The sequence below is a fragment of the Phascolarctos cinereus genome, unplaced genomic scaffold, assembly GCF_003287225.1.
Source record: "Phascolarctos cinereus isolate Bilbo 61053 unplaced genomic scaffold, phaCin_HiC Scaffold_4;HRSCAF=312, whole genome shotgun sequence".
Taxonomy (NCBI): Eukaryota; Metazoa; Chordata; class Mammalia; order Diprotodontia; family Phascolarctidae; genus Phascolarctos; species Phascolarctos cinereus.
The window spans coordinates 366,697,839-366,716,597 of NW_027555847.1; the positions used below are offsets into that span (position 1 = coordinate 366,697,839).

Consider the following 18,759-nt stretch of genomic DNA (forward strand, 5'->3'; position numbering starts at 1 on the left):
ACAGAGAAAGTGAGCTTAAGTTTTAAAAACCTTGACTTGAGTTCAATGGTAGGCATGTGCTCTAAGGTCAGAAAAGTAAAAATGAAATGTAACTGAACTATAGCAAATTTCCTTTCTCATTGGTTGGAATTCAAAGATTAGCTTTCAGAATCCTACATCTCTCTTAATTACTGTACTTTATTACCACAAGCACATGAAACACCACATTCTTCTCCTTGCGTTCATTAAAACTCAGTCTTAATGGTCCTATCTGAAAAATTGTATGATTTCCATTTCTCGAAAATGATTTTGTAGATTTTTAAAAATCCATTATACCTTATCAAATTAAAATATGTACTTGAATCTGAACTTGCCAGTCACATACTCGAGATAATTTTATAAGTATGTAAAGCTCTAGCCTAATTAAAAATTATTTATACCTAAAAAAGTAATGTAAAAGCATTTAAATGTTTACAAAACATGCAGAAAAATATTTAATGTAAGCAAAACAGTAAGATTATTTATTGAAATAAATTTGTTTAGAAATATTTCAAGCAGTTCAACTATTTAGATGTAATCTAGAAAAAAGCTTTCTAAAAATAAAGTTTTCATCTTTAAAAAAATCGCATCCTTTTTTTGCATCCTAGTCCCTTTTCTAACTAGAGTCTTTTTTACACAATGACCTGTAATAGTTGGGAACTCTGGCCTTCTGTATTAAACACTGAGGGTGGTTTAAAGGTTACAAATGTGATCCTGTCAGATTGACAACTAACTGTTCTAATGAGGAAAAAATCCTCAAAGCATGAAATTTGAATGAAATGTGTGATTATAATTCAAGTACTGTTTACACAAACCTCTGGGGACCTCCAGAATAAATGCAGAGCAAGTGAGTTAGACAAACCTCTGTTCTTCCCTACACATAGGTAGATACATATACATATATGTATGGGTATATTATACACATATGTGCTCTAATAATGTATAAACACATATCTACCCATATCCACTTGTGCCTGTATCTGCGTTTATTTTAGAAGTGTGGAAGAAACTTTCAGCCATTAGCCAAGACTTTGCGCTTCAGAATCAACACCATAATCTCTCGTTGTTTATTAATACTGTATGTGTTTTGTTGCCATGTTGAATTGTAAGGAAATAGGTGCTTTGAATTATTAAAGTTGATTCTAGAGAATAGCTGTATGCTCAGATGGCATTTGCTTCGGCATATGCAAATGATTTAGTTTCATTTGGGATCAATTCCCAGAGGCCCTCCTTTCCTGTGATGCTCTGAATTTGGCAAGCTGAAGTCAGTCCCAATGTTTCTTTTTTTTTTCTTTCTCTTTCTTTCTTCTCTCCTTCGTTATTTTCTTTTCTTTCAGCCTAGTTAATACAGTATAAAGAAAATTAAGGGAAACAATCCACAGTCTGAAAATTATTGTAGTTTTAAAATATTTTATTTCTCCATTCTGATCAAAAGGAAGTGAATTGAAAAACATTTATTGGGTGTTATCCACCTAAAATCGATGCTCTAATGATTTCCTTTTAACTTCAGTGGGAAAAAAAAATCTGGAGTACTTTGGAGAAGGTTGATATAGAAATATGACTAATTTAAAAGTCACAGAACCCTAGAAATTTGCCGATGTGCTGCAGTTGACTTCAAAACTTGACAGCTGTAAGTCATTCTCAGGTCAAGATATTCCAAACTCTGTGCTAAATGCAAACGAATAAACTGTGGGTGGGGGCAGAGAAACCAAAAACCACACCAAGACACCCAACACCTAAACTAAGAAATCGCCAATTGTGGATGACTATTCAGAGAGCATTCAGCATCCCGTTTTATTACACTGGCTCCTCTTTAAACAAACGCTTGCTGCATGGCAAGATTAAGTTCACTCATTTACCACTTCTCATCGATTAAAGGGAAGCTGATGGCTTGCAAAACCCCAGGCTTGCAGCAGTGTTACTCTGTTTCATTCCTCAACCTCGTTTTGTAGGTTGTTGACCAAGCAGTCAGAAAACACTGCCCCTCTCTCCTTTTGAGCGAGGTCAGAGACGTTTTTTTTTTTTTTGTTTTTTTTTTTCCTCTCTTTTCTCTGAGTCGAGTTCTCAGGCAGCTGCGTACAATGCTGGGAGCTAGCCAGCAGCAGAGACAGATGGCAGAGTTATTAGATGTGCATCATACGATTCCCTTCCTGCCACTCGCTTTTTAATCAAATTAAAACAAAAAAGAAAGAGAGGGAGAGAGAGAGAGGGGGAGTCAATTAACTGCATTTGTATTCTGCTCAATAATGGACCCTATTCCACTTTTACCCTAAGGCAGTTGAGTGGAAATTTTAGGGAAGAAAAGGGTAATTGGAACAAAAAGTGAAGAATTAAGAAATGTGTAAGAATCTGCATTATTCTAGAAACTAATAAAAATACATTAGAAAAGTTGAATCTATCTCTTGTATGCATTAGGAATTACTGCTAAATCAGGGCTGGGCTGCTTTCCAGATTTGCTGTGGAAAGTTAACTGTCTGACAGAAGAGTCCTAGCCACCTCCCCCCACCCTCACGTCAGGAATGGTCTCTTCCTGCTTTGCATATTCACCATGCTTGGCCCGGCCATATGGGAAAATGCAACTGAAGGAATTGTTGTGAAAAAAGGGACAGCGAGTTTGAAATAAAAGTTGTTAGAGTGGTACTGAGGAGAAAAAAGAATACAAGACCATGTATTGCGCATACACAATTCCTGGCATGGGAGGAAACTCTTTGATGTACTACTATAATGGGAAAGCGGTAAGCTAACTCTGTAATTAAAGGTGTAATTTTGACAAGTTTTATTGTCGTAAGAATGAGCATCATATGCAGTTCTTGTTGTTGTGAAAGTTGTGCAGGACTATTCCATCTTCCTTGATGCCATGAAATATTTATTACTTGCCAGAACTAGAATATTATTGTTGCCTTTTATTCATACTTAGAAAAAAAACAAAAAGCATGAGGATGCTTTCAGAGCATTGGAAAGTATTTCCTAACGTGAAAGTTTTCAGTTAGGGAAACTTGATAGTTTATAAGACTGAAAAATACTTTTAGAATATTTGTGTTAATTCCAACTGGCTTTTAAAAAAGAAAACATGAGGAGCAGTGCACTGCAACTGATAGAAAAATCCCAAATTAGAATAAGAAGAAAATTGGGGTGAGTTTCTCAGTGTCCTGAGATTTTATGAAATCTTGAGCCCTACCAAGTAAGAACGTACAGTGAGATGGATTTGGTTGACAAAAACTGACAGATGAAAAATAGGTATAGGATATGAACCTGAGAAAGTGAATGAAAGAGTAGACCCAAGATTTTTTTAAGCCAAAAAAAGAGCCATTTATGCACATAATGATATTGTAAGTTATTTCTGCTGTGTCCTCTTCCTCATTCCCCCCCAACCCCAATAGAAATGCTTTATTTAAGAAAAAATGTGTCTGGTATTTTGTGCATAACCCCAGCAGAAGGTTTATACTTGCCATCTGGAGGTTTATTTTTTTTTCCTCTGGCTGGGCCCTGAGAAGGAAAAGGATTTCAGTATTTTCAAATCGGTATGTGGGGGGGGGGGGCTAGGGTATATTGTTGAGGGAAATAGAATAGAAAGAGAACTGTTGCTAAAAGAAAATAAAATGGGTAAGGATGATGAAAATGAACTGTTTATAAACTGTTATCTTTTACTTTTTTTTTAAACTTTCATTTTATCTGATACTAATGAGAATATGGTAGTTAGACCAAAAGAGAACTATTAGAGCATTTACAAAGGCCCAATTCAGTTTTAGGGATTGGAGCAAACTAATTAAACATGTGTATATATCTCTGTATGCATGTTTGTGTGTATGTATATTATATATGTGCATGACAGCTATCTCTCTCTCTCTCTCTCTATATATATATATATTATATGTATATATATGTACATATTGATGTACTTATACACAAAAGTGTTTGAGTATGTAGTATGTTTTAGATAGATGAAACTATTTCATCCAGGAAAGCCAATTTCATGAATGGACATCTGCTGAAATAATAGTGTACTTTGCTTTTATTTTAGAATATTAAAAGCTTACTGGGGAAAGTTTACAAAAGTATTATATCTTAATCCATTTAAAAATTCAGTCTGGATTAGGATATGGGTCCAACGTAATGAAGGGAATGTAGTCTTAAAATATAACAGGCTTAGGGAGTTAAATGATGAAATAAAATGCTTAAACATATAATGATAAAAGTTAGGATAATTTACTAAATCTTTTAAACAATCTATTATTTGTAAATGCTAATTACTTACCATTCATAGTTTTCAAGGTTTTATTAGTGATCTTTATGATGTTCCTACACTTAGCCCGACTAGTTGATCCAGAAATGAAAAGTTCCTGAATGTTATCATTGTCAGTAAACAGAAGATTCTCTGGAACAGTACAGTGTAAACAAGAAATATATCGCCTGTACTTGTGTATCAGGGCAGAGTTATGATGACCATGTTTCAGCGTTTTCTTTTTTATAAGGGTTGTAGAAGATAACACAGTGTTTTTACAAGTTTACTTTTATCTGTTCCTTTTAAAAATCTAAAGTGAAATAAAAATCAAATGCAGACTAACTTGTGAACATTTTCACTCATATACAGAATGGGAATCTTTCATATGTATCTCATTGTCACGGCTTGCCAGTTGCCTGTACCATAAAAAATGCTGAATATGACATCATATCACTAATATGTCTTCTCGGTTGCCAAATATTTTGGTTTTTTTTTTTTAAAGAGGATGGTATTCATAAAATCAAGCTCACTCTGTCATAGGAAATATATTAATAGGAACTGTTTATAATGTTTATTAAAAACAAATATAGTGATATGTGTCTATTCAGTAAAACACAAGAAAAAGTAAAATTGTAAATACGTTGTCAGAAAAAAAAACCAGTGAGTTGAAACATCACCAGAAAACATTTTTAAGTGACCAGTTGTAGCTAAACCTTTAATTTAGCTTTGTTAAATGGAAAATACTACCAGGATCAAGTGGTGAGAGTTCCATTTATGGAGCCAGTTCTCTCTCATTTTTTAAAGTCTTTATATCTGCATTTAAAAAATAGGTTTTTGTTTATTAGGCAGCGTGCATGGGTCTGGCTGTGATTCTATATCGTACAGCTTTTGATTTGGTGCCAGACATCTCGCGGAGATGGTGTGTAGCATGCGTTAATTGTTCAAAATGCTCATCGATGAGCCCATACATTTCTTGGATTTTATTCTGTTGTTTGTTTTATATATATACATGAACTATGAGTGCATATACATATATCATTTTTGCTCCGATAGTGGGAGTTTTTTATGATTAGCTATTTGTTGCACAAGTTTTCCTCTACAGATGACACAGCTCTTGAATTCCTTCTCTTTTTTTTTCCATGACAAGTCAATTACTTGTTTAAATTCAGTTTGAACTCTCTGAACTGAGAGCAGCCAGCGGAAGCAGGTCTTCCCTGGGAATAAACAAAAGAAGAAAAATGCAAAATCATTCCAAAGCACTATGATTTGGGGTTACTATGGAAAGGCGAGGACAGTTAAAGCATATCAACAATTTTTAAAAAAAAATTATAACTCCAAGGATCTACAAAAGCTGTTTTCCTCTAACTTTTCATCACAATAAAGAAATTGCGTATTTTTAGAAAAGCAGAAGAAAATTTGAATTTCCTGTTGCCCAGAATTATTAAAGATTTTCCTATCTACCTTGCCTAGCAAATTGTTTTCATTACTCTTCAAAAATGTTTTTGAAATGTGGACTCTATTAAAGATAGTTCCATTAAAAATTATAAAACTCGAACTGGCCAAGAATGGCTGAATGTGACTATAATGTAGAGTCTACTAAGAGGGAGGGAGGAGAGGAATATCTACACCTTCCCTCAGGTGAGTGCTTTGCTGAACTTGACTCAGGGATGACTGTGATTTTCTTTAGAGATAACCCCTTTTTGCCTGATGTCACATTCATCCCAAAATAACATTTAAAAGTATGACTTTTTATTAGCATAACAGGGAAGGTTCTTCTAGCCTAATAAATCATTACAATTCCTTTTTAAAGTCTCCTATTTACAATCTCATTACTCTGATACATTGAGTATATACTCTATCCTGGTATAACTATCATCCAGCATTAACTGGACTGAAATCAGTGTAGTTTTTATCTTTAAATTAGAATTTTTATAGCTGCTTAGACTTCCATCAAACTAAGGTTTTAATAAGTAATTATTTGGTCAAATAGCACACATGTTAAAATATCACAAACCCATAAAGATAAAATTATTGAGAATGAAATTAAAAACAAAAGTGGCGAAATTTTCTCGTAATGGTAATTTAAGATCAAATCATCAACTCTCACCAGCATGTGCATGTGTTAAATCGTATAGAGAAACCTATAATTATTGTAATTGCTCTTTTTGCTTTATACTAACAAGCTTCAAACCATGTCTCAAACTAGTTGTTTTGAAATAGTTATTTGTCAAGTCATCAAATCTCAAAAAGTAGATGGTAATGAGTTTTTTGTGTGTACATTCTGTCTCCTGGGCTTATTATGCAGCTTTTCAACTTCCTAAAGTTCATGGATGAAAATGAATGTATAGAGCACCATTCCTGATATCAATAACATAGAGCAAATAATAACATAAATTCCTGCCCTCTGCCTAATACCAAAATACAAGACTGTGTTAACATATGAATCCTTTCATTTGATATGAAGATTTTCCTATAAAAATGTTGGGAAAATTTGTTTCCTCATCTGAGGTAACAACCTTTATTTTAAAACCACTATTAAATAATGCTATAATCACTCAACATGCAGCATAAAAGCACCATAATTTGAGACTCAGGATTTAAGCATGGGATATACACTGCTTATCTCTGAGAGGCAACATTTTAAAATAAATTTTGCTTGCACTCCTATCTTCATAAACACTAGAATTAGTTTGGGCAGTCACAAGCAAGTAATACTATAGTGAAAAGTTTTCCATCCTGTGTCAACTATGCAAATTACATTCGATGCTTTAAGAAAAAGGGGAATAATTTATGTACTTACTATTTTCAGAATTGTGATTAGAAATGAAAGTAACCAGTGCAGACAGATCACTTTTTTGGCTTAGTAGCTTTTATAGAACAGTTTATCATTTCATAAACTAATATCATTTTGAGCTCCCCACTGATGGTAAGGAAGCAAAATATTACATACAAAGTATGTATAGAAATTTCAATGTGCCTGCATCTAAAAAAAACTTCTCATTTCACTCATATATTTTAAAATCTTATTTATATAGTATTGACTTTTTAAAAGAATCCATTATTATATTTCTCAATATAGTATCAAAAGTAGATTTTCCATTTTATATGAGATTCTTTCAAATAAAACATGCCTCCATGTTGCTTACTTATTTAAAGTTTAAGCTAGTAAAATCTACTAGACATCTAATTTTGATAATGTATCTGCATTTTGCTCTGATGCCTCTGATTTAGTTACAGTTATGCTACTAAGAATCAAAAAGGCCATAGTGAACATCTTTGTGGTGCTAATGGATTAGGAAGAAAATATAAATATGTTATAGATGTGGTTAATTGTATTTAATCCTAAATTTCTGGATGACCTAAAATCATTTAATATGCTTCTGATATCTTAATAATAGCCATCTTATAGTTATATTGTTAAGGTTACATCAAAAAAAAAGGGATGGAAAAGACTTAGGGAAGGGGCAAAGAGGTTATGAGAAAAAAAAAATCCAATAGCTGATACAGTCTTTAAATACCTTTCCCACTGATCTACAGGAAATTGTGCAGAAGAATTGTTTGTTTCCTGTTCCACTATAAATGTGGTTTGCATTATGCTCCTTTTACTATAAAATTGCCGAAGCACAGCAGAGCTTGATATCTTCCTTGTAAGTTATTATGGAAAATGTCTTTATATTTTGGCTAGTATTTATTCAGATGTTGTCATATTTAGTCGGATATGTTTTGGATTTTTGTTTACTAACTCTATTCCAAGTGTCTGTACACAGCTATGCCATTGGGAAAGTAATTGCAATATTATTATTTCTACAGAATAAATATGCAAGTTACAAACCATACACTTAGTCAACCTATCTACAAAAAATCTTAGTTTCTAGTCAGGTGATAATGTACAGATTTAAAATGCAACTTGTGGTTGTGTTAAAAGTGCTTGGGATCCAAATTTTCTTGCCATTTTCAAATAGTATTGAATAAAAATACCAATTTGTTTATCAAATCCACGCTTGTCTTTTTAATTGTGGGATATTCAGGACACAAAAACTATTCTTTATCTAGTAATGAACAGTTCTTTCCTGCTGGATTACCAGTGTTCGAAATAAGCCTTGTTCTCCCACAATGAATGTTTTTGTAAGTGATTGAAGCTCAATTTCTGAGATTCTTTCTGGACTCTCATGACCCTACTACATATCTTAGGTGGCACTTAACTGCACTTGATATTTTAGATGAAGTATCAAATCCCAGGTGCTACAATGTGAATTTTTATAAGATAAACATATATATTTTTAAAAACATAATTGACATTCCATGTGATTATAAAATATTTATAATCTGGAATACTCTCATAGATCTGAAGCCAAACAGTTATTAAGGTGCTAAGAAAAATATATGAGCATTGCCAGGAAGGGAATCAGATAATTCTTTTTTTGTTTGTTTATTTCAGTTGATGAAGTAGTACTCTATAAAGTTTCATATTTGCTTCTCCAGAAACTTGTATTTCTAAGGATATAAAATATTTTAATATATGTCCTCAATTATATGGTATATTATGATCTTACACATGTCTATAATACTTTAGAACAAATGTACATTATTAAAAAGATCATGTTTTATCCTATGTGTACAAAAGGCTTATGTGTGTTATATATGTATGTAGGGTGAGAGACAGAGATTTTCTATGTATGCATATATAAAATTAAAATTGTTTAATACGAGCTGAAAATGGTTTAATATGTGTCTTTGGAAATCTTATTTGCAATGCCGAATGTCTGGTTTTCCATGGTACGTGTGCCAAATTGAATGTTGACAGCCTTTTGATAAAAAATGTGTTTATATCACACATTTTATATGGATTAGAATGTAAAAATCCATATTTCTGATGTCATTTTAAATTTCAGGTACTTTGAATTATTTAGCTAGCTTTCCTCAAATTCTGATTTCTTGTGTCAGTATTTGTTATATGCAAATCAGCAAATGCCATCCAAATATTTTTGGCATTATCCTGGCAACATTTCATAAGGTGCCTGGAGAAACATGAAACATTCTATAAGATTTAATTTATCTTAAAAATCTACCTTGTTTTATTACAAAACAGGAAAAAGGTTAAAACACCTGAGATGTCAAGGAATTGTATTTGGCCATCTTAATTCAAACTCCACCCTCCCAAAAGCCAAGCTTTGGCTCTGATCCTCCAGAGACCTAGGGCTGAGCTCTCATAGAGACCAAATTATACTCATCCTGAGAGAGGGCATGGTTGAAGTAATTGGTGGGGCAGTGTGGGTAAAGTTGCATTACAGCTGCTTCCATTGTAGCTGACCTGAAAATGAATGGAGGATGTTAACAATCTAGGCTAACATTTGACTTGGCTTTTCACCTCCAGAAACGTAAGGGTGAGAATTATAGAGTACTGAACAACTGCACCAATAATAAGCCTGTTCAAGTGGGAATTGCTATGTTAAGAAAAATCTCACAGTCTTAAAAATAGTTGATGCATTTACCAACCACATTAATGTTACAGCAGCTCCAATAAAGTTTATCCACAGTATGTAAAGCCCTTATTGTTTAAACTAGTTATACAGTTATTATACTTTGATTCACATTTTTTTTTAAAAAAGCTCAATAAAAGATATTCCTGAAAGCTCAGAATTCCTCCTTCCTCAAAGGCATAATAATAATAGAGGTGCTCCATCCTCCCCTTTTCCAGAATGTGCTACACTGTTTTAAAGGGAATAATGGCATATTGCTCAATAGCTTTTCTAACGAATAAAACAAATTAAATTGATGTTACATGCATATTTAAACCCCATCCAGTTAAGTACTGACGTGATTAAAATAATCAAATGTATTACTTAAAAAATTAAAAAGGATAAATTCTGTACCCCATTATTTTATTGACTTTTAAATATAAATTGCAGAAATGTTTACATTCCTAATGGCATTATTAAGCTAAACTGACAAATCAGAAGAAAAAAGTTGATTGCCCAGCATATTATTATTACTGCACCTGTTATTACAATTCAGTAGATGAGGCGCAACATCCATGAGGAGGATGAATGCTGTTTCCTCAGGCTTCCTTTGTGTGATACTGGTTGGAGGATAAATGTTTTAAAAGTGTAGCTTTACTTTGGGGGCCTTATTTATTGTGCTGAGGTAATTGAAACCTCTAGCCTTCTTTATGTCACTTGAAAATTCATAAGCAAGCAATAGGAAGGGTGCTTGCTGGTACCTGCTTCCTAAGTCTTCTCTGAACACAATCATGTGTTGTTTTGGCATTCTTATGGAAGTTTTAAAATTCCAGATGAAGTAATCTATTATCTCCAAAGAGTAAACCAGTGGGAATGATGTGGATGAAAATCAGGAGAGATAGAAAGATTATTTAACATGAATTTAGGCAAAATTTAAAATATGAGCAACTACCAGAATTTAGAATTTGGCTAGGAAAAAAGAGATTTGAATACATTCTGTACAACATTCTAAGTATAATATGCACAGAAATGTTTTTGGTTTAGTTTTTTTTTTTCTCGCAGTAATGCACATGTTCCTTTTTAAACATTTGACCTCCTTTGTATTCCTTATAAAACTGCTAGTAATAAATGCTTAACTAATTCCCTACTATACTGATCACACATATCCACTACCCCCAGATGATTTCACATTGGGAAACCAAAAGTCCAAGTGCCAATGAGTGAAATCTCTACCACCGAACCTATTTTAGTATATGCTATGTTCTGAATAACCTGGAAAAATATAAACACAATGCCACAGGATTTAAATGGATGGAGTTGGGGGTGGAGGTGGAAAGTTTAGATACATTATCTACTTCTCACCTTAACTCATAAATTTTTGTACTAAAAGTTTATTCTGTCAGGGTGAATTTTTGAAGAAGTGGCCAAATAATTTTTACTAGTTGATGTTATTTAGATCCTAGTTATTTATTTTTATTTTTGTCCTCTACAATAATTTAAATTCCCAGCATTTAAAAATACGTTGCAACCATCATGTATCCTGACTATCTAACAAAATGTTTAAATAAATTAATTCTCAATTTCAGTAGCAGCTCCTTAACTTAATGTTCCCTGAGTTAATACTGCTTTTGCATGCTTTCCAGTTACACAGCAGTATTGTTAAAGAAAAATGAAATTCTATTTCCATTCTTAGGCTGACTTGGACAGAAATAAAAGCTGAATTTTAAAGTATGTAGGTTATTTCTGTAGTAGTTTACTGGGAGTTTGGCTTAAAGGGGTGGGGGAGGGAGGCTAAATCATGAGGCTTATCAAGCTTTCATTTTGTTACATTTGCAACATAACCTTAGATGTTCAAATTGGTTATGTTCAACTTATGACAGCTGTGGTATTTAAAGTGATCACAGCTGTTGTGATGTAAAATTGATTTTTCTATTAACACCTGAAAAGTAGACCTGTGCTATATTAAAAACTTAAGTAAGGTAACTGTAAAATTAGGCTTACGATATGAATCTGTTAATCCCACGTTCTAGCAGAGAACAGTTCAATAAAGCTCATGCTTGTAACTTAAGATGATAAAAAATATACTTCTGAAATAATTTCATCTAAAAAATATTAACGTAATGATAAATCAACTTCTCTAAACTTTAGGGAATAATGAGACTGCTCAGGAAACTTAATAAAAACTAAGAAAACCCTTTTAAGAAAAATTGAGTTCTTAACCTCTAAAATAAAGAAGCTAGAGCTTTACTCTTCAGAAATGACTGTGAAAAAGATGTATAGCAAAACTTTATAGAAGGAGTGGTATCTTTATGTTTTTTTCTCATTATTTTTAGGTTATGCAAATAATCAGGGGGAAAGAGGAATGTGCTTAGATAGCCTTAGCATAATTGTTTTACATAGAATATTTTTAGCTTTTTTGTTACTCACTTTGCAAATCTTTATGCTTCTTTTGGGGAGCAAGACAACACTTTCAGCATTCAGTTGGGCCATTCAGATTCTTACCACTTCCCAAAATGTCATGTCAATGTTGAGGTGCTAGTGCAATTAAAAGAGAGTTAACTTGGCCAAATTCAAGTAGACAAGCAACTCTCAAACTCTTGAAGTAGGTGATGTAATGAATTTGAATTACAGCTGGCCTGATGTGAAATTATTTATGGACACAGTTCTTGCACAGATGTATTGCCAATAGGGAGCTGTGTAGATTAAACTTTTTGGCTAGTCCTAGGCTTTTTACCTGTGTAACTCAATCAGAATTCCAAGTGTGGCAGATTTTATGATGATAAATAGATGAATAGATCGATAGATGGATAGCTATGTAAATACATAATTATATAGATTATTTAATAATGTCAGTTTATGGTCTGCTCCAAGCTTTCTTTTATTAGTAGTGGTATAGATACAGGCTCTTTATTTGAGGATAAAAATTTTCTATTTTGTATGTATGCAGAAAAAGTGAACCTATATCATACATGTTTTAATGAATCACTTCAGAAATGATCCATCCAAAATTACAGGATTCTAGAATGAATATGGATAATTTGGGTCTGAGTTTATACGTTGATGATGAGGTTCCCCATAATACCTGGAGGCCAAAATGTGGCACAGAAAATAAACATTCAGGAAGAGAGCAGTAGCTCTCTTTTTTTTTCAGAAGCAAAAATGTTCCAGGAAGTTGACATTTTTATGAATTTTTAAGAAAATCAAAGAAGATAGTCACTATTGATATTGTTATTGTGTAAACATATCTTCAGAAGTAACTCATCTGATCCTTTAATTGTATAAGCAATTAGTTCCTAGCATGATAATCCATTTTATTGATAGCAATATTTTATTAGCAGCAGTAAAGTATTTTCTCAGGGGTTTTTGTAACAAATAACAAACACAGAAAAGTGTTCTGAATTTCTCTTTACAGACTATGCCATAGTAGTGCCCAGGTATTTTCTCTGTAAAATGAAGCTTTCCTGTGAAAAAAATGAGCATTTTTGAACTAGTTAATACAGTACCTCAGTGGTGAACAAATAAAAATCGCTTCAGAACAACTACTTCTGCAGCTTACGTTGGGTCAATAATGGACATTTCTGCATATTCTAAATATATTTGTAACTCTCAAGGTAATTTGGGTGGCTCTTCCTTAACATCCTGAAAGTATGGGCTGAGGTAACATGGCGTATTGGATAAAGAACTTGCATCAAAGTCAGGAAGACCTACCTCTGACACAAACTAACAAGCAATTGTCAATGCCCTAGGCAGTTAGTTATTGAAGACTAAAAGTTGCGAAGCAAGTGCAGTCCTGTATTTGTCATCAAAGATTCTCTACAGCAATGAAATCAAACACACACACACGCGCGCGCGCACGCAGAGAACGGATATATTTCCATAATGGGGCACCAAAATTTTAAAAAATATATCAAAATAAAATAATGTTTAGAAATAAAAATGATAGATTCTTTTTAGTGTTTTGTCATTTGAGACACTTTATAGATCCCCATCCACCAGAATGCCATTTGTAATTGTCCAAATAAAGACATGGAAATTAAAGATATTTTCCTCTCATTGCTTTCCCCCTTTCCCCACAGCCAGTAGAAATTAAGCCTGACTAAACAGGACCTGATACCAGATGGTTTTCTAAGGTAGAAGCATATCAATACTATACTTTGTTCCAAATGTTAGAGAGAGTGACCATTTCTGATAATAAGCAGTACTTCCATGTATTTATGTCTGAATCTGGGATTTAATTAGTTTAGGGAACTCCCATTGTTTGGAAACTCACTCAGGCAGATCAGTAACTCCTCTGTAACTTAGATAAGTTACCTGGAGCACATAAGGGTTAAGTGACTTTTCTGGTATCATCTACACAGTATTTCAAGCAAAGCTTTAACCCATCTTCTTTACTCCAAAGCTAGCAATCTATCTCCTATGTCCTCCTTCCTTTCTTTTCTTCCATATATCTTCCTTTTTCAACTCAATAAACATTTACTGCATTTTGTGGCAGGCAATGTGTTGCATTCATCATTCTGTACAGAATCAATCAATATGCATTATTAGGCAATGAGGACACAAATACAAAGATACAAAAACCAAAAAATCCTCTCAAGGACCGGTTCTTGTGGGCACAATACAAAGATGGTGGCTTGGGCAGTACTAATGGTAATTTGCGGTATAAAACTACCAAGATCAGACACAGTTTTCCCTCCTTTCTACCTTCTCCACCCAACCCCCACACTCTCTGGAAGAACCAGATTAGTCTTGAACTATTCCACATCCAAACAGTGTTTCACATTTGATGGCATTACAGTTCTACTGAAAACAAATATTCTAAGCCTCCGTATTTCAGTATTCTTACTCCATTTTCTAACTTAATGCTAACGTCACTCTGGCAACATAAGCTCAGAGAGCAACTAGGTGGTTCAGTGGATAGAGTACCAGTTGTGGAGTCAGGAATACCTGAGTTCAAATGTGGCCTCAGACACTTACTAGCTGTGTTAACCTCGGTAAGTCACTTAACCCTGTTTGCCTCAGTTTCCTTGTCTATAAAATGAGCCAGAGAAGAAAATGGCAAAACTACTCCAGTATCTTTGCCAAGAAAACCCCAAATGGGATTAGGAAGTCAGACACCACTGAAACAACTGAACAACAAAAGCTCAGAAGTGTACATGTCTACCTAAAAGCATTAAATAAGTTTGTATTCATTTGATAAGTAGTATGATGTGCTTTTCATTACTAAAAGAATTGAATTTGTCTACAGCCACGCCACCCACCCTTAGCTTATCCTCATCCATTCAATATGGATGAGCCAGAGTTAGATAGCAGGCAAATGGGCAAAAACTCTAATTACATTTGTTTTGATAAGTTCATCGATTTTGTTATTTATACATTCCCTCATGTTGATAATTTTTTTTAAATGAATAACCACAGTTTACTTTAAACAAAAGGCAGTGAGGTCTAATGAGTAGAGAGCATTGAGTTTGGATATAACAGACCTGCCAAGGTTCCCTTCTTGGATCAATCACTGGCTGTCTGTGTTGGACTCTGAAAAATTCTCCTCTGTTCCATATGTCTCAGTTTTGCCATCTGTAAAATTGAAACAATCATTTGCTATCACATTGTGTTTATAGTGTACTTTGAGAAGCTTGTGTTAAAGGTGCTTGGCTGAACACTGTTTTAAGAGTCAAACAATGTTTACTGAGCATAACATCAACCTTATTGTGCTTACTCTATTATGAGATGTTGCCCAGCATAAAAGTGAAACTCCTTAATACATTTTGTTATTAGTAATGGATAATTATAATAACACTATCTTGCACATGTGTCTTATTTTGCAAAGCCATTTCCATATGCAAAATCTCATTTTGTTCTACAACAATCCTATGAGATAGGTAGTTCAAAGAACATTATCACATTTTACTGTAAAAGAAACCGGGACCAAAATGATGACAATGATGATAGCTAACATATATGGTTTTAAGATTTGCCAAGTCAATTTTAAGATAAAATATCAATATATAAGATGTATAATATAATTATTGTATAATACATAAACATTAAGTATTTAAATGGATTAGGTTAAGTAGCTTTTTTCCCAAAGTTATCCCAAATTTTATGGCAGACATGTTTTACTGACTTCATACTCAATGCTTTAGTATGAATTTGCTGTATTTTTAAAAGCTTAGCGTGAGAAGAAAAATCCCTTCAATGTTTAAAAACTTCTAGCGATCACGTTAGAGTAAAAAGAGCACTTAATCTCATATCAGGAAACCTAGAGGCCAGTATCACCTCTCTGATGCTTTCTTACCTCCCTAGGCCTTGGTTTGCTGAGCTGTAGGAGAACAGGGCTACACAGGATGGCCTCAGAGATCCTTTTCAGCTCAAAATCTAGGATCCTAGGATTCTTTGTCTATTACTTTTAAATAACTCTCCCCTCCCCATTCAGTACCTCATGATGACCATAGGGATGATCTGGACTTAAAACAAAAAAGAAAAAAAGCTATATTAGCTAAGCTCAGACTGTTAGGCTTTACCAAACTAGAAAGTTTTGAATATAAATCTGCCAACATTATTATCTAGAACCGCATTATCGTAAAGCTGACTACTAGGGCAATGGCAATTCCTAAAACATAGAGCAATTGTAATCAGCAGTGGTGGAAGAATTTATATTGAATCACAGGAGTATAAATGTAGAAGTAGTTAAGACCTCTGCCCGTGAAAATGGACCCCCTCATTTAACATCTGAGAAGCCACATGCCCAGAGAAGTTAAATGATTTGCCCAGGGTTACATGGGTCATTAGGTGCAAAACTGAGATTCTAACACACATCTTTTGACTCCCAATCTAGTCTGCTTTCCCCTGGACTGTTTCTAGTGTTACAGAATACTGCTGTAGTTGTAAAGTCAGTGGATGTCATGGACAAGCCATGAGACTTGTCAGGACCTGGGTTAAAATCCTGGCTTTAACTCTTCCTGGCTTTGTGACCGTAGGCAAGCCACTTACTTTTCTTTAGTGGCCTCTTAGGTAAAAATGAGGATAAGTACTATTTTCAGTATCCATTTCTCAGGGTTGTTAGGAAAATGTTTTATACATCTTGAAATGCTATACAGATAGGAGTACATTTATTCATCTGAAGTCAAAATTTGGATTTTTAACTTCACATAATGTTTAGGTAAATTTTACTTTTATTGATAAAAAAATTTTAAGTGATCATTATCTATATAAATTTGAAACAATTTTCTTTAGACCTTTAGAAACGTGTAATTTATTTTTACAATTTTTTTGAAAATGATTGCCTATGAAATATCATGGTAGAGTGGAAAGTGTACCAGATTTAGAATTAGAAGACCTGCTTTTGCCACTTACTACTTGTGTGACCTTGGGAAGTCACTTTATCTGTACTGTTGATCTTCAGTTCCTCATTTATAAAATGAAAGATAAACTCCAAAGCCTCTCATAGCTCTAATTCAGAAGTCCTTTACCTGGTATCTAGGTTAGATTTCAGGGGGTCCATGAACTTAGAAAAGAAAATAATTACATCATTTTCACTAACCTCTAATTGAAATTTAGCATTTCCTTCCATTACAAATATAGGTAACAAACATTATTGTGAGGAGTCCATAGCCTTCACCAGACTGTCACAGGTATCTATGAAAAAAAAAAGTTAATAAAAACTCTTGCTCTAAATCTCTAGTCTTTGGATCATAGCTTCATACTGTCTTCAGAAAACCTGCAGTTTTATACTACATTTTCTTTTATTGCCTTAATCCTTGCAGATTGTAACTCATCCATCCACTCATTCTCATTCATTCTCTGTGATTTTTTTTCCCCAAGTTTTCTTGTAAATTTCCTGCAGAGAATTTAACCAATGTGCTGGAGGCCTTCTTGTTCTTTTTAAGTGTCAGGAGTACTGTTGTGCCATTCTAGGTTGTCTGTCATTGTTTATATAACCATCTCACCACTACTTCTTGTCATACATACATACACAACCTTAATAATATCTATTATTCCTTATTTTCTATGGAAGTTCTCTTTGGTTAGATGCTGCAGCCTGATTATTCCTTTTGTGGATGTTTTGATTGGCCTTTCAGTTACTTGCAATTTTTATTCTTCAGAGATGATGGGGTTCCATGATTTGCTGCCATTTTATCGCTAGGATAATAACATGACTGAGAGTCAACTTGTTGTAGTGGATAAAGCCTTGGAGTCTGAAAGACCTGGGTTCATCCCTGCCTGGAATACCCAATAAATAAACTGTGGCAATGGCTAAGTCATCCTACTTCTTCAATCTCAGTTCACTCATTTCCCATTTCATAAATCAGAATGATAAAATTCATTTTCACAGGACTCTTATGAGGAAAATACTTTGTAAACCTTAAAGTATTATAGAAATATGAGTTTTGAAAGTAGCCCCTGACCTCTTCTTATTATATACTTCATTTGTAGTCATTATTGGTGATGCTTATTTAGCGACTCATCATGACATCATTACTAAGCTATTTCATTCTCTGTCTGCTGTCTGACCCAAGTGAACTGTAAGCTCCTGGAGGGGTGGGTTTGAGTTTTATACTCATTTCTTATGTTATTCAGTTCAGCAAGAAGTTGTTGAGTGACCAGACTGTATGAATGAATGAATGTTGTATTTTGGCACCTGACATTTTCCTTAGTCTCTCTAACAAAAGACATTCTGCAGCCTGCTGGGATATTATTTGCGCGTAATGAAAGTGAAGGAAACATCTCCCCATGATCCTTTCGTGCGTAGTTAAGCCAAAGGTGAACATTTTAAAGTACTGGAATATGTCCAGACAGCAAACACAACATTATGTTAATGAGAAGTCCAAGTTCTTGGTTATCAATACATAGAACTAACTTTAGTGTCCTCTTGCAGATGCTTCAAGGGAAAAAAAAACTTTCATGCTATGTGAATCTTCTCTTTTAAATCTAGATTTTAGTATCTTTGATAGACTTGTAGACCTCTTCCCTTTTTTTTTAAGTGAATGAGCTTGCTTGTGTTTTGTATCTGTTCTGTTTATCAGATGAAGTGATTGTGAAATCTTTCTAACCATAGTCATCTTG

At 33.7% G+C, this 18,759-nt stretch overlaps 1 protein-coding gene across 10 annotated transcripts in view; it reads left to right on the forward strand.

Annotated features, from left to right (window-relative positions):
- The window catches only part of TCF4 (transcription factor 4), a 443,926-nt gene that overhangs the window by 318,163 nt on the left and 107,004 nt on the right, over positions 1 to 18,759 (forward strand). For 2 of the 10 annotated variants that reach the window (XM_020994561.2, XM_020994567.2), the window contains exon 1: positions 2,568 to 2,753. The exons of the other annotated variants lie outside the window; for them this stretch is intronic. In XM_020994561.2, coding sequence (XP_020850220.1) covers positions 2,685 to 2,753 — 69 coding nt within the window. In that variant the 5' untranslated portion in view covers positions 2,568 to 2,684. Of the gene's footprint in view, positions 1 to 2,567; positions 2,754 to 18,759 lie in introns of those variants that run through there. 10 annotated transcript variants of the gene reach the window in all.